General features: G+C 41.3%; 2 protein-coding genes across 3 annotated transcripts in view; one reads left to right on the top strand and one right to left on the bottom strand.

Moving 5' to 3' along the window:
- The window catches only part of LOC138432395 (uncharacterized), a 42,591-nt gene extending 33,105 nt beyond the window's left edge, over positions 1-9,486 (top strand). Inside the window, exons 7-11 of the mRNA XM_069573738.1 lie at positions 789-904; positions 3,972-4,115; positions 6,580-6,700; positions 8,612-8,833; positions 9,315-9,486. The gene's annotated coding sequence lies outside the window, so the exon portion shown is untranslated. The remainder of the gene's footprint in view (positions 1-788; positions 905-3,971; positions 4,116-6,579; positions 6,701-8,611; positions 8,834-9,314) is intronic.
- Positions 9,487-10,431: 945 nt separating this feature from the next.
- TEK (TEK receptor tyrosine kinase) overlaps positions 10,432-15,615 on the bottom strand; it is a 99,503-nt gene continuing 94,319 nt past the window's right edge. For both annotated transcript variants that reach the window (XM_069574156.1, XM_069574157.1), the window contains exons 21-23: positions 14,345-14,441; positions 12,644-12,743; positions 10,432-11,436 (exon numbers count right to left, since the gene is read on the bottom strand). In XM_069574156.1, coding sequence (XP_069430257.1) covers positions 11,362-11,436; positions 12,644-12,743; positions 14,345-14,441 — 272 coding nt within the window. In that variant the 3' untranslated portion in view covers positions 10,432-11,361. The remainder of the gene's footprint in view (positions 11,437-12,643; positions 12,744-14,344; positions 14,442-15,615) is intronic.

The raw sequence follows: 15,615 nt of genomic DNA, 5'->3' as shown, positions 1-15,615 counted from the left end.
AGATTTTTAATTGGAGACAGTTAGAGCTGCTTCTGGCTTAGAAATCAAATTCCACTACTATGTTGTCCTCTCTGGTGCCATGTTTATGTAACCATAGTTTGGATTTTATTTTTTTCCCATTCAATGAAGTTTATAACTGTGTTGTCCAGTATGATATCCACTAGCAAACAAACACGTTGATGTAGCGAACAGAGTAGCCGTTCCCAGAGGGAAAGCAGGGAAGGGCAAAATGGGTAAAGGGGGCCAACTGTACGGCGAAGGGTGAAAACAACATTTTCGGTGGTGAAGGGTACTGTAGTGTATATAGAAGTCAAAGTATAACGTTGTATACATGAAATTTACATAATGTTATAAAACAATGTAAACTTCAGTAAGAAATTTAATTAAGTTGAAAATTCAGTTCTTCAGTCATACTAGCCATATTTCAGATACTCAGTAGCCCCTTGTGGCCAGCAGCTACCCTATTGGGCAGGACAGAAATAAAACATTTCATCTTCACAGAGGTCTGTATTGGATAGCATTGATCTCTAATGAAAATGCTGGTAAAGCCTAAGCCATGAAAATGAAATTATTTTATTAGCAGAAATATCACTAACATTGAGGGAAAAAACTAAAGCTTGGAACATCTTTGATACGACTGTCAGATCCACTCACTGGCTTTTGTTGGCAAAACTGAATGACAGGATTAAATTGTATATTCTAGTTAGAAATATGCCTTTATTATATCTAAGATGTTAAAGCAGGTTTACTCAATGTGGTGTATAAATTTAATATCTCTGCCTTTATAGTGCTATACAGCCAAAGGTTTGGAACTTACTCGAGTAACAGTGGTGGATCCCAGCCTCCAGGTGGTCTATGATACATTTGTGAAACCAGATGAAGAGGTCATTGACTATAACACTAGGTATGCATTATACAAGGGGTTTGTTTTTCAAATTATAGAACATTCAACATGTAGTTTAAGTTTTAGCCTAGGTACCTTTATTGGAGTCAACTTTAGAGCATGAGTTACACTATTTTATTTATTCAAAATTATTCATGTTCTGTTGAATACCTTGCTAGAATTATGCAGGCGCTGTATTAGGCCCTGGGTAACTCTTTAAATGAGAGATATGGGCCCATACCCTCATGGTGTCTACATGTTGGAGTAGTAGGTAGGAGGCTAGAGAGATAGGCAAAAATATTGAATAAAGCATTCATTCATTCATTCATTCATTCAACCACTAATAGGTTTCTTCTGAAAATATGCTATGCTCTTCCCATTAGATGAAAATGTCTGTAATCCTGTAGACATATTGTTGAGTATACACAGCTTTTATACAGCATGCAGAACACTGGTTCAGTGAAACTTCTATTTTATTAGTTATTATTATTAAAGTATGGCATGTTTCTGATCCAAACTGAGTGGTAACTTGAGATAGTATAAGATATGCCTTTAATTTTTAAAAACCTCATATAAAATACCCAATAATATCATTGATTAATTGAGCTGAATTTCCTAAAGGCATATAAGCCATATGATATAACACATATATGTATTTAAATATAAAATAGAAGACACTGATCTTATTCTAGAATGAAAATTTAGAAGTGTTAATTACCGATATGATTGTATTTATTCAGTTTTCTTTAAATAATGAATTTTTCAATGGTACTCAAGTATGTCTTGTATGTGTGTGTGTACCCACTCCAGTATTCTTGGGCTTTCCTGGTGGCTCAGACGGTAAAGAATCCACCTGCAATGCAGGAAACCTGGGTCGATCTCTGGGTTGGGAAGATCCCCTGCAGGAGGGCATGGCAACCCACTCCAGTATTCCTGACTGGACAATCCCATGGACAGAGGAGCCTGGTGGGCTATACTCATGGGGTCGCAAAGAGTCAGACACAACTGAGCAACTACGCACAGCACAACACAGCATTTGTGTGTACACGTTTGTACATGTATGTATAAATAAATGCACACGTATGTATACATGTATGTGAACAAATATGACTTTTACACATATACACATAGATTCTTTACTGCTGAGCCTCAGGAAGTCCACATATATATTTTACACACTCAATGGCACCCCACTCCAGTACTCTTGCCTGGAAAATCCCATGGATGGAGGAGCCTGGTGGGCTGCAGTCCATGGGGTTGCAAAGAGTTGGACACGACTGAGCGACTTCTTTCACTTTTCACTTTCCTGCACTGAAGGAAATGGCACCCCACTCCAGTGTTCTTGCCTGGAGAATCCCAGGGACGGGGGAGCCTGGTGGGCTGCCGTCTCTGGGGTTGCACAAGGTCGGACACGACTGAAGCGACTCAGCAGCAGCAGCAGCAGCAGCAGCAACAGCCTAGTATATAGTTTATAGCACATACATTACACAATTTGTGTGTGTGTCCGTAATTTTGCAGCACAACAGGCAAAATGGGAGTGAATTAAGCGTTGTGATAAGCCTTGAGAATAATTACAGAGAATTCTGCTAACAAGGACTTTTTAGCAAATTCCCTCACATTCATAAAAATGTTTGTATACATAAAAACTCAATAAAAGTTCCTGTTATCAGAAAATGCATTTTGTTACTAATCTCTCTTCTGACCTCATTTGATGTTTTTTTCCTACTCATTTTGGCCGTATCCTAATAGCCCCATCTATTTTATTCTTTTTTTAAACTTTATTGAGTTATAATTGGCAAAAAAAAGTACTATATTAATTGTACTCTTATTGGTTCTTGTTCGTCCGTGGGTTTAATGTACTCTTTTCTAGCTCCTTTTTGGAACAAGTCAGGAAATGTTTTGGTAATTACTGATAGTCACAGCAGCAAAATGAGAATTGAAGGGCTTGCATTAAAAACAAAAGAACTTTCAAATCTTAAAAGGTCAAAAGGATTCAATGGATGACATTCTTTAAGAACTGCTTTAAAACAGATCCAAGTACTCTATCCATGATCATTTCCTCTTAATCCAAATATTTGACTATGAGTCACATTCCTTAATTAAGCCAGATGATGGAGCCAGCTGTCTTTTTTTCCTTATAGGAGACAATAATATTAACATATAGCTTAAGTTGAAAATACCTTTGCAGTATTTTTCTTTTCTCCTAATCTGCACTAAGGCACAGCAATAGCCATGTTTCTGAACACTTATTTATAAGTATGTGCTTCATGAAAACCACTAGGATAATCAGGTTTATGCATGTATTTTTATGCATACATTTTCACTAGATTCTCCTAAGCCACTGAAAAGTGAAAGTGAAGTCGCTCAGTTGTGTCCGACTCTTTCAGACTCCTCAGTCCATGGAATTTTTCAGGCAAGAGTACTGGAGTGGGTTGCCATTTCCTTCTCCAGGGGATCTTCCCGACCCAGGGATTGAACCCGGGTCTCCCGTGTTGCAGGCAGATGCTTTACCATCTGTGCCACCAGGGAAGCAATACACACAGTAGTAGTGTATATGTCAATGCCAGTCTCTCAGTTCATCCTAAGCCATTAAGATTGGTAATTAATCCTACTTTACAGATGAGAAAACTGAAACCAGAAGGTTAAGTAACTTGTTGAAAGTCAAATATAATAAGTAAATGGCAGAAACAGCACAGTTCAAACTTAAGTTGTCTAGACTCTGCTTAGGGCTCCATTTACTTTTCCACGCCCCCCATGTTTCATCTTTAGCTTTGTCTTAATGTGAGATAGGCTAACTTTACTAAATTGTAATTGACAAGACTCAGATTATACAAAGATGTGAGTTCACAAAGGAGCTTTATCAACTTGTAATAATGTCTCCTCCAGCCTTACATGATTGATCCAAAGTATAAACTTTGCCAAGTTATACCAATATGACCTAATAAAGGGGTAGTTGACAGTCATACAATAAGATCTTTGTTCTGACCATCAAATGTTTGTCTTATTGAGTCAGTAATGTAGTCTAACTGTAACTGATGACATCTACTGAGCTGCACTTTTTACTTACATGCATTGTGCATCTTTTCAGGGCAGGTTTTCTGGTGTGGTTGAAGATGACTTGAAGAACACAAAGACCTCAGTCCGTGATGTGCAAGCCATCTTATTGAACCTCTTCAGTGCTGACACTATACTAATTGGACACAGCTTTGAACACAGTCTCTATGCACTTAAGGTAAAGAGTTACAGGCTCATCTTCTTACAAAACTCGTGTTAGCCTGGTAGTCATTATTGTGTCATCACTGATGCTTGTTTTCCCTTTTTTGACAAGACAAGGAAGACAAGAATCACTGTCTGCGCTAATGACACTGTCCAACGATGGTAAACCAAAAGCAGTGTAAGATAGCCCAAGTCATTTGGCTAATCAAGATCAGAAAGTCCATCATCAACTGTGATAAAGCCAAAATCATTGTTTGTTTTGACATGATCTTTGATTATCTTTAATGTCCAAATAGATAAGACTGAGTTGATTAAACAAGTTGTTATAGTCACATCCTGGAAAATACTTTTTCATGTTAAGTCAGGTACGCCTTATAGGTAGGCTTAACATCAAAGATATGCTCATTTTATTTGGCATGATAGACCTGAAGATCTCTCCTTTAATATACTCTGGATTAAAATGGCCTGTTTTTTCACTCCATGTTCTAGAGTTCGCACTCTATGGCTCATGCCAGCCACCTGTTTTTGCAAATATTTTTATTGGAATGGAACTGTCACACCCATTCATTGGTGTATTTTCTGTTGTGCTTTCGCACTGCAAGGGCATTGTTGAGTAGTCATGACAGAGGCGGTGAGGGCTGCACGCCTAAGCTGTCTATAATTTGGGACTTGAAGAAAGAGTTTGGTGGCGTTCCCTGGTCTAGAACAGTGCCCTGCAATACAACTTTCCATTATTTTAACTACCCAAGATGGTGGACATCAGTTCAGTTCAGTTCAGTCGCTCAGTTGTGTCCGACTCTTTGCGACCCCATGAACTGCAGCACGCCAGGCCTCCCTGTCCATCACCAACTCCCAGAGTTCACTCAGACTCACGTCCATCGAGTCAGTGATGCCATCCAGCCATCTCATCAGCTGTGTCCAATTCTTTGCAACCTATGGACTGTAGCCCTCCAGGCTCCTCTGTCCATGGGATTCTCCAGGCAAGAATACTGGAGTGGGTTGCCATGTCCTCCTTCAGGGGATATTGGACATCACAGATATCAAATGTCTGATTGAGCAAATGATTTTTTCAGTTTCTTAATTTCAATAGTTGTGCATGGTTCGTGGCTACCACATTGCACAGTGAAGCTCTGGGACATTGGGGACCTTGACTATTTGTTTCAGCTACCCCTAGGACTTAACCTTCATGCAGAGAAGGGTTAGTTCTTCTTTAGTGCAAGAATATAAGTAAGCTTCTTTAATTCTCCTGAGTGAACGTCCCCCTCTTTCTCTGCAAAGCTGCCACTGTAGTATAGTTGTTTCCCACAGCACTGCTGTGTGCACATGACGGAGGAGACGGAATGTCCTTCCACCAGACCCCACCCAAGTGTGTGCAGAGAGATGTGGGGATGTAAGCTTTCTGTTGGAAAGGTCTTCACAGACATGTCCCTCTGTCGCTTCAGAGACAGCACCTCTCAAACAGTTTCTCACCGTGACTTTCCTGCTTCCCATTTTCTAGGAACTGTGATTTCATCTGCCTCCAAGACCAGAGAATTTCAAACCATCATGTTTCTTTATTCCTTGTAATCAGTCTGTTTCTTCCTTCCAGATTACTCATAGATGTCTCTTTCTTTTAGTTTCCACAGCCACCTTATATTTTTGCTCCATCCTTTGCAGCCAGGTACAGTGTCTAAGAGGTGACTGATACATTAAGTGAGAATCTATACAGTGTTTCTGGACAGGGCATCATAGGTGTTAAACATTAAATTTCCAGCCTTTTTCTTCTCGATCAGTCTTTAAATGACTCTTGTCCTGAGGCTAACCTTCATTCACTCCTGTTTAAATTACAGCTCTTCTAATGAGGAATGCAAACGGTATCTGACTGTCTAGACTCTGTGACCTGTTCCCCCTCCCCCATATCCATCCTACTGTAAGATTTACTCCCTTCTTCCAAGCGAAAGCACAGGGCATTTGAACCTAGATGAGACTAATCCTTTTCCATGCTCCCTCCCCAGAGAGAGACAAATAAACCACTGAAATGGGACTTGCACTGGAGTGAGGTGTGCCCCCCTCAGTTGAGTCCCAAGGTGAGAGGAGCCTGACTGGCCCCTGGCTGCCGCCACCCAGCCAGTAATTATTGGAACCCCTCTGACCTCATGCTGCCTCCTAGTGGGATCTCTTGGTAGGAAAGTACACTCGGCAGTCAGGCTCTGAGATTGGATTTCTTTCTAATGTACTAACTTGGCTGAGGCAACGTTAACCTCTCCAAGCCTCAGTTTCTCTGGCTGTAAAAAGGGGACAATGAAATACCGACCGTGCTGGGTTAGTCTGCAGTTTGTAGGGAGATAAGCCAGGTAAAGTGCTTAGTGGCTGAGCTGGTATAACTGCTCACGTTCCTTGGTTTTGTAGTGTTGTTTCTGCTGCTACAGTTCCTCTTGCTACATCAGTTTTCTTATTCTTTGGGAAGAATCTCTAAAAAGGTTCTCTCTTTCATTTGACAGTTAATTCATACTTCAGTTGTGGACACGACAGTTCTGTTCCCTCATCCGCTAGGCTTGCCTCACAGAAGATCCCTGAAGGGTTTAGTGGCTGACTACCTGCAGAGAGTCATTCAGGATGAAGGTAAGAGCTTGCTTGTTCATGATAAATATCAAGCTCCTGAGTCTGACGGGGGTGAATACATCATGAGGTTCATGGTAAAGGTCCCCGGTTTGAAATACTTCCCTGTGGGTTTTCTCCTAGGGCAGAGAATCCCAAAGTGTCTGTTTAAGTAAAATGTGCTCCTTGCCCACTACCTGGCATAGTCCTGGATGTTCCACAGGCATCAAAACAGCAGTTGGGGCAGACTGGTGACCTTGGAATTCATACATGAAACTTTTGTTGGTGCAGAGATCTAATTCCATCCTAAATGTTGCTGTGTACCTCTTTTCATATGTGATTTTCATTAAACCTAATGAGAACCTAGAATTGATTGGGTCCGAGGTATCTCAGTGGCGCTAGTAGTAAAGAACCTGCCTGCCAGTGCGGGAGACGTAAGAGTTGTGAGCTCCATCCCTGGGTTGGGAAGATCCCCTGGGGGAGGGCATGGCAACCCACTCCAGTATTCTTGCCTGGAGAGTCCCATGGACAGAGGAGCCTGGCGGGCTGCAGTCCACAGGGTCACAGAGAGTCAGACACGACTGAAGTGACTGAGCAAGCACGCAGATTCTCTCACCCCAGGTAAATAGTGAGCTTTTTGTAAAAGGAAGTATAGCTCAGGTTCAACAGATTCATCATGCATGCACTTGCTTTGTAATGGATTGGTAGATCTTGCTCTCAGAATTTTTTTTACTTTTGGTATTTTTGAGGTAAAGGCCCAACATTAAACAGGCTCATCAAATGCAACAGGTACAGCCACCAGCTCCCCTGCTAGTGGCATTACCATAAGCATGAGGCACGTGTCTGACTTGGAATGGAGGTTAGTTATTCTGTACACTTCATGCAGACCCATATAGGCCCCTCTATTGCACAAGATAGAAAAGAAAGTTAATTTTGAATGTTAAAATGTTATAATGCTATTGTTTCTACAGATGCTTCTCTGATCGTGTCATTTATTGTACAAGAATTCAGATTTTATCTTGTGGTATTTATTCTTTCATTCTATGTCTATTAGACACTAACCAATACCATCTTACACAGGATCTTTATATTATCTGCTTTAAAATATTCATATCTCAAATACCCCGAAAATGCTATTATAAAATTCATAATGTGTTCTGCTGAAAACAACCTGGGACCATGGGCACAAAAATATTTCATCTTACAACAAAAAATGCCCTATCTAAAGCAAAGTTAAAGAAAACCACAGTTCTCTCAGAATAATGCAAGGAAACAAAAAATAATACACCACTTTACAAGTGTAGCCCATGATTTTCCTCAGTCTCAGACATCACTTATTATTTTCAAAAGAACTGTAGGCTTGGTATCTTGGGTAGATTTCATCTGCTTTTTAAACCCATGTCATCTCATATCTAAGGTCGCTCTTTGTCTAGAGAGGTGTATTTTTTCTGGCATCTCTATTTCTGGCTTCTTGTCAGATCTGTCATTCACTGGTGCTCGTCACTTTCTTCTTGCATATCCCTGGAAAAGAGGTTCATGGAGAAGGTACTGATGTGCTCTGCCATCATAGGAACGTAGTGACCACGTGACTGAGGACAGACTATACAGAAAAAGGGAGATGTTTGTTCATCTGCTGCTGCTGCAGCTAAGTCGCTTCAGTCGTGTCCGACTGTGCGACCCCACAGACGGCAGCCCACCAGGCTCCGCCATCCCTGGAATTCTCCAGGCAAGAACACTGGAGTGGGTTGCCATTACATCTGTGTAAAACATTTCTAAAGCAACCAGTGGTGGTTCTAGGTGTGAAATAGTGATATACTGATAAGTGGTCAGTGTTGATTCTGTTATAAACCCAAGACCATTTTGAGACCATCCGTGGGCAACCTTACAGGGAGTTGTCTATGTCTAACATTTTATTTTTTGTCCTGTTCTGTTTAGAGGTCACAGTTCCAGTGAAAATGCAACCGCCTTCATGGAACTGGTCCTCTGGAAGGTAACAGACGACCTGAAAGGAAAGAAGTAACCACCTGGCCCAAGCAGATCTTAAACCTCTGCACCGCTTCCCTGACTCCTTGGCCTCCACTGCTGGCAGGAGCGTTTCATCTATAATAACATGAGGTTTCCCTTTCATAGAAGAGGAGAAAGAGAAGCACTCTCGAGGTTTATGCATTACATTTTAAAGGCTGGATTTCCACAGCAGTTTCTAAAGTTGTGTCTGGGGAGGGGTGGGGAAGGAATTAGGTTGTTTGGATTTTGACTTATCGTCATAGGCCATGTGCAGATGTCCATGGAAGATGCTTTAAAGTGGAAGCAATGCATCCAGGACTTCCACAAAGTTCATTTCTCAGATTACTTAAAATTTCTTTTCCTCTTTAAATACCTGGAACCATTATACTGCTAGGAGTCTGAAACATCTCTTTCTAACAAAATCATAACAGTTTTCTTTAGATTGCCTATATAGAAATAGATGTAGAGATTTTCTTCACAAAATATATGGACGCGAATGTAAACTTTTCAGTGTACTGTTAACATAATACAGTTTGGTCACTGGGCTATTGTGTAAGGTGTTTTCATCCTAACTGGTGTACTCTTGCTTGATTTTGATTCCTGTCAACCACTCATTGATCTTTTTTTTTTTAAGGCAGTATCCTGTGGATCTTCTGGTACACTGAAATCTAATCTATATTCCCAATACTGGAATTACCTAGTTCCTCAAAGGCGTCAGTTCTTCCCTTCTTAATTGCTTTTTGATGATATGCAAACTGGCCTGTGGAAATGACACAAATTCATTCAGTTTGACTGCTGACCTTTGAGTAAGTATGAATCTTTCGATTAATTCGGTTAACATGCTACAAAGCTACAAAGGTTTCTTTGTCACCAGCATGGATGAATCACAGAGATGTCAGTCGGATGGCCGCTGTGCCAGAAGTGAATTCGTGGCCTTCTGACAGTTGATTATAATGTGTGTCAACCCATAGCACACCTTAGGCTTACTGCTTCAGTATTTTGAATTTACAAGTAAATCTTAGTATCACTGAATTCCTTTTTCTTGATGCTGCCCTTTCGTAGTCATTTCTTTTACTGGCCGTGAAGTAAATTTGTAATGATGTAAATTTATTTTAAATATATATAATCAAGAAGGTCAAGCTGTTAGAGAGGGTAGCTGTTATTGTGTATTCCAAAGCCACATGCAAAATTTGAAGACATTATCTACATTTTTCAGAGATACATTCATCCCTGTTCTTGTTTGGTTCCATGTACATACAAACCAAGAGCTGTCAGGAGTATCTTCACAACATTTGGGTAAAAAGGAACTGTTACATATTTGGACCTACTTTCAGTGGCTCTTCATTCCAGCCCCTGCTCTGCTGAAGGATAAATGGTGCGGCAGCAGTGTTACTTTTGCCTGTCCTGCTGTGGATGAAGAGCTTTCAGACAAATGCAGTTTCCTGGTCACTGTTTCTGCTGCATGAAGTTGAGCAGATGGCAGAAATACGGAACATTACACAGTACGTAAAACACTGCAACACAGTTAAAAGAGATTCCAGTTTTAAGCCCTCAATTCATACTGGTACCCGAGGTACAGGAAAACAGAATATTTCTGGGAGATGTTTCTAATCTTGTGATACATCTGGTTGAATATACTCACCAACTGCTGTCTGCATATTGCCAACACATTAGAGGATGATAAAGTGTTTTCTTGAAAGTATAATAGAGATGGTTGGTAATACTTACGAGACACATTCCTAGACAAAAAGTGGGTAGGCAAGACATTTATTCACTTACTGTATGATCTCAGTATAGCATGTGCCTACAATATAAATGGTAAACTCACAACTGATCAAAACTAGAACTTTTTACAATGTGCAAGACAGGTGGGGATGTTAATCTGCTATGATACATGTCACATGTCTCCCAAATATAACGACAAGCTTCCTGTTTTAATTTCTTAACAAACACATTGATGTTATCCGAGAAACTAAAACCTATTAGCTTATCAAATTAACACTTCCTAACATTCTTAGGCTTCTAAGGAATGCGATTTAAGTCGGTTTTTCAGTGTCTACATTTAGGACTGATTTGTTGGCTCTGGAAACACATGAAAAAGTTATCAAATTAACAAAGGAATCAGGATGGCTTCTACAGGTGAGGGGGAATATTTAGAGATAGAAAAAGCTCTTTACATCACTTAGGTTAACATTTAAGAGACCTAAATCCATATTCTGTTAGCACTCATACCTTTCCCCTACTTTTTCTCACCTGTACCAACAGGTTTACTAATAGTATTTTCTTCTACACAGTGAAACATCTTAGAGCATCCAATATATAGGTAAATATTTTAAAAAAATACCTAGGACAATAATGAGTTATGAACTACAGTGGTTGTACTCACACCTTCCCATAAAGTCCATGTTTTTAGAAAAATATATTATTGTATATGAAACCACAAACAGGCATTCTGATTCCAGCACATTCTTACTCAAAATAGTATATACAGTCCTAGTCAGAGGGTGCTACAGATTCACACATGGGTCTTACAGTCAAAGTCCCAGGCAAGCGACAATCTATATACATGTCCATTTTCTGTCACCTCTCTTGGCAGAGGCTTGCTTGCTGAGCATCAAGGTATGAAGGGTCTCTCACGCCGGTGAAGGGGAAACAGAATATACAGATGAAAGTGGTTGGTCCTAGGCCGCTTCTTCTGCAGAACAGTCGATTCCCGCGTAGGTGAACTTCTCATAAAGTGTGGTGTTCACATAGGTCTAGGAGAACAAGAGTGGTTTAGAGACACAGGCTGGCTCAGTCCTGCCTCCGCTGGGAGCAGTTACGGTCATACCCCGGTTTCCTTAGCTTGTCTCAGCTCAAATACAGATGCTGTGAGCTCAGTCGTGTCTGACTCTTTGTGACTCCGTGCACTGTAGCCCACCAGGCTCCTCTGACCATGAGATTTTCCAGGCAAGAATAGTGGAGTGGGTTGCCATTTCCTACTTTAGGGGAGTTTTCCTCACCCAGGGATGGAATCCCCACTCAGGGACTGAACCTGCCTCTCCTGCACCTCCTGTCTTATTGGCAGGTGGATTCTTTAGCACCACCGGCTGCTGCTAAGTCACTTCAGTTGTGTCCAACTTTGTGCGACCCTATGGACTGCTGCCCATCCGGCTCCTCTGTCCATGGGATGGTCCAGGCAAGAATACTGGAGTGGGTTGCCATGCCCTCCTCCACAAGCCCCCAAATACTGGCAGGGATATTTCTCTATCCTCATTCCCTCTGTTGTACTTAACCACTTTCTTCCTGAAAAGCATCCCTTGACCTCTGCAAGGAAGATTGCTTCCTCTCACTTTTCCAGCCTCCCGGCTTCTCTGTCCCATGGTCTCTCACTGGTCCCTTCTGACATGCACCACAGCCTCCCAGACCCCTTCCTCTGTCTGCTGCTCATCTTCACATCTCCTGCTGTGAGATCTCACCCACATCTCTGGTTTCATCACCAACTGGGTTTTGATGACTTCCAGCATCTTCCATGACTTCCAAATTCCCTAACCTAGGTTTACCTTTTGGATCTCAGATCTATCTACTGCAAGTTTTTACAGAATTCCTGACCCTCCCCGTAGTAACCTGAAGACTGCATTCTTGTCGCTCTCCCGTTTGTCCATGGGCAAGTCACTCTCTCCTTTCTAAGTATGCTCCTTCGTCTACAGCATGAAAGGGTCAGGCTGTATGACAGATTTAAGATCCCGTCCAGCTCAGACAAGCCAGTTCTGTACGTTGCTCTACAGTGTCTGACTATATCCTATATAGGAATCTGGTTTCCTCCAAAAGTGTAACTTTCTCAAAGTTGAGTCCACATCTTTTATGGCCCTGTAGCACCTCAGGTTGGTTCAAAAGAACCTGCTGACCTGTATCCACTATTAACCACAATGGACACAGGAGGAATTCCAGTGAAAGAACCCCTGCCTTGAGTTCCATGCTCACCTTTCGTTCTTCTAACATTCTGTTTAAGGACACCAGGATCTGGGCAAATGAGGGCCTTTCATAAGGCTTCTCCCGCCAGCACTGTCTCATGAGATCATACCTTTGAAAACAGAGTGAGAGTGTTTAGTCTCCCACCGTGCTTTAGTCCTGGGCACAGCCAGGTGCAGGGTTGGGAATAAAAGAGAATGTAGCCACACAATGCATGGTCATCTCACTTAGCCAGCAGAAGACAGACGTACTACAGCTGGGAAGGTTCTAGGAGGCCTCCCACCTCCCCAACCACGTCTCATCTCTTCTCCCAGTGGATCTAGGGCCCACTTTGGGTGCCATTCCCAAGAGATCTTGGTCTCAGCTATCCTGATCATCTGGGAAGAACTGAGTTGTGTGTCTAGGGTAAGCTTTCCCTCAGAATATTACATCTCTCAAAATATCAGTGTTTCATTTCTAAAAACTGGCTCTGTGCACAAATAAATTTGCAAAACGCTACCTATCGTGCCTCCCTCTTAGTGACTGACTTTGTGAAATCTTGAAGTCATTCTATTAAAAACCAACAACCTTTTAAACCAGGTTTAACATAGAAGCTTCCCAAACATAACTGATCACAGAACTCTTTCCCCTTGTGTTATATATTTATGTCTCACACATTCCACAAACACAGTTTACAAAGTGCTAGTCTAAGGTCTTTCTCCAGTGTGGCCAGAACTACCTGTATTGTTAAAACATGGATTCCTGGGACCCACTCCAGATTTAGAGAGTCATCATGTCTGAGAGCGGGGCTCAAGGTTTCACATGCCTAACAGGGTGGTTCCTCACTGGGAACCACAGTGCACAGAAGGCTCTCAGCTATCAGCCTGGGGTGGTAGAAATTCTAGAAGAGTTTCTACTTTAACAGAAGTTTCATAAGTGAGTTAAAGCAGTGAAAACATCACTCCTTAAAGGTGGGATTCAGGGACTTGGTCCAGTGATGGCTTGAGTACATTCAGGTTTTCCCAGGATGGTCTAGGTTTATATTTCTTGTACCACAGCATAATAGCACCCTCATCCACTCTTAAAAGTGGCTTGGTTTGGACAATAAATTCCTTGTTCAGCCTAGAGCCTTGCATTCTTCATATTATGTCATTTAGGCAGCAACGACCTCAGCTGGTTCTGGGAATGGCAGCATCACTAGAGAATCATTCTTTCCAGGAATAAGAATATTTATTCCTGGAAAATAAGGCTTGTAGAAGCAAGATTTTATAAAGAACAGTTTATCTTCTTTAGTGTAACTGCTCTGACATTTCTACCCTCAAAGTTCCATACATTTATTCATGGATAATTTCATGTATTCATAAATTATTCATACAAATCTTTTCTGTATTTGTTGCCCTTTCTCATTTCAACTTTAAGATTCAGCCAAGAATCACCACCTTAAATTCCTCCTGAATTTCTATGCCTGGAAAACTCTCTATTTCCTGCCCATTGCCTAACAGTCTTAGTTTCAAGGTTCTGAAATCTTGAACTCAAAAATCTTGTTTGAGTTTTCTGAGGGAAATGCCCCCCTACACGCATAACACAGACTCTTGTTTCTGACTGTTTTGGATGTGTGTGTGTACACATACATACGTATTTGTATGCATCAGATAGCTGCTTCATTACAGTCAGTTCAGGAAACATACAGAGAGGACTTAGGATAGAATGGCCCTGGGGGGAGGCCTGACTTACACCTCGTCGTCACAGTTTAGCGGCTTCTCCAGTCTGTAGCCCTGGGGCAGCTTCTCGTAGAGTTCTGCACACGTCATCCCACAGTAAGGGGTGCCACCTGGAAGATAGGAAATGGTGCACCCTGAGCCCCCCTTGGATGCAGAAGGCACTGTCTCCTGCCCTGGGGCTCTACAGCCAAGGGACTGGGAGGAAGAGGGGGGTGAGTCAAGCGACGATAAGCACCCAGAGTCGTCATCCCCTGGCGCAAACCCACCGCACGTCACAGCTAGACTTGGCTACAGACAGCGCTCCCGTGCGGCTGCTGCTTCCTTACGGCGCCTTGCTCGTCCCCAAGTCTGTCTACTACACACAGCGTGTCTCTTGACATGGTACCAATGTACCAATGACATGGATCTTTTCCCCAATTGGAAATCTGTATTTACATAATGCAATTCCTGTTTTATCTACCATAGTTACTGTCCCAATGGTAACTATAAAAGCAATATATGTTTATTGTGGAAAGTACAAAAAATGATGAAAAAACGCCTTTGAAAAAATCCTGTGTAGTCTTTCCAGTTTTTTTATGTGTGATATTTATAAAACTGGAATTATGGCAAATGTGAAATTTTTCTGCTTTTTGGCATGTACATTTTCACATGGTATTAAATGGCTTTTGACATATATCCAGACAAAAGTATAATTCAAAAAGATACATGCATCCCTTTGTTCATAGCAGCACTGTTTACAATAGCCAAGTCATAGGAACAATCTAAATGTCCATGAATGGATAAAAGAAGACGTGGTACACACACACACACACACATATACACACAGAGGAATATTACTCAGCCATCAAAAAGAATGAAATAATGCCATTTGTGACACTATGGATGGACTTAGAGATTATCATACTAAGTGAAAGAAGTCAAAAAGAGAAAGACAATTGCCGTATTACTTACATGCAATCTAAAATATGACAAATGAACTTATCTACAAAACAGAAGCAGACTCATAGAGGACCGACTTGTGATTGCCAAGGGGGAAAAGTGGCAGAGAAGAAACGGAAACTCGGAATTAGCAGAAACAAACTATTACATATAGGATGGATAAACCACAAGGTTCTGCTGTATAGCACTGGGAACTATGTTTCATATCTTGTGACAAACCATAATGGAAATGAATATGGAAAATTATATGCACACATACATAAAACTGAGTCACCTTTGTATAGCAGAAATTAACTAAATCAACTATACTTTAATAACATTTAAAAATAAATGGCCTTTGAAAAT

This window comes from Ovis canadensis, chromosome 2, assembly GCF_042477335.2.
Source record: "Ovis canadensis isolate MfBH-ARS-UI-01 breed Bighorn chromosome 2, ARS-UI_OviCan_v2, whole genome shotgun sequence".
Lineage (NCBI taxonomy): Eukaryota > Metazoa > Chordata > Mammalia > Artiodactyla > Bovidae > Ovis > Ovis canadensis.
The sequence above is the reverse complement of the archived record's forward strand: the minus strand, read 5'-3'. Positions and strand labels throughout refer to the sequence as shown.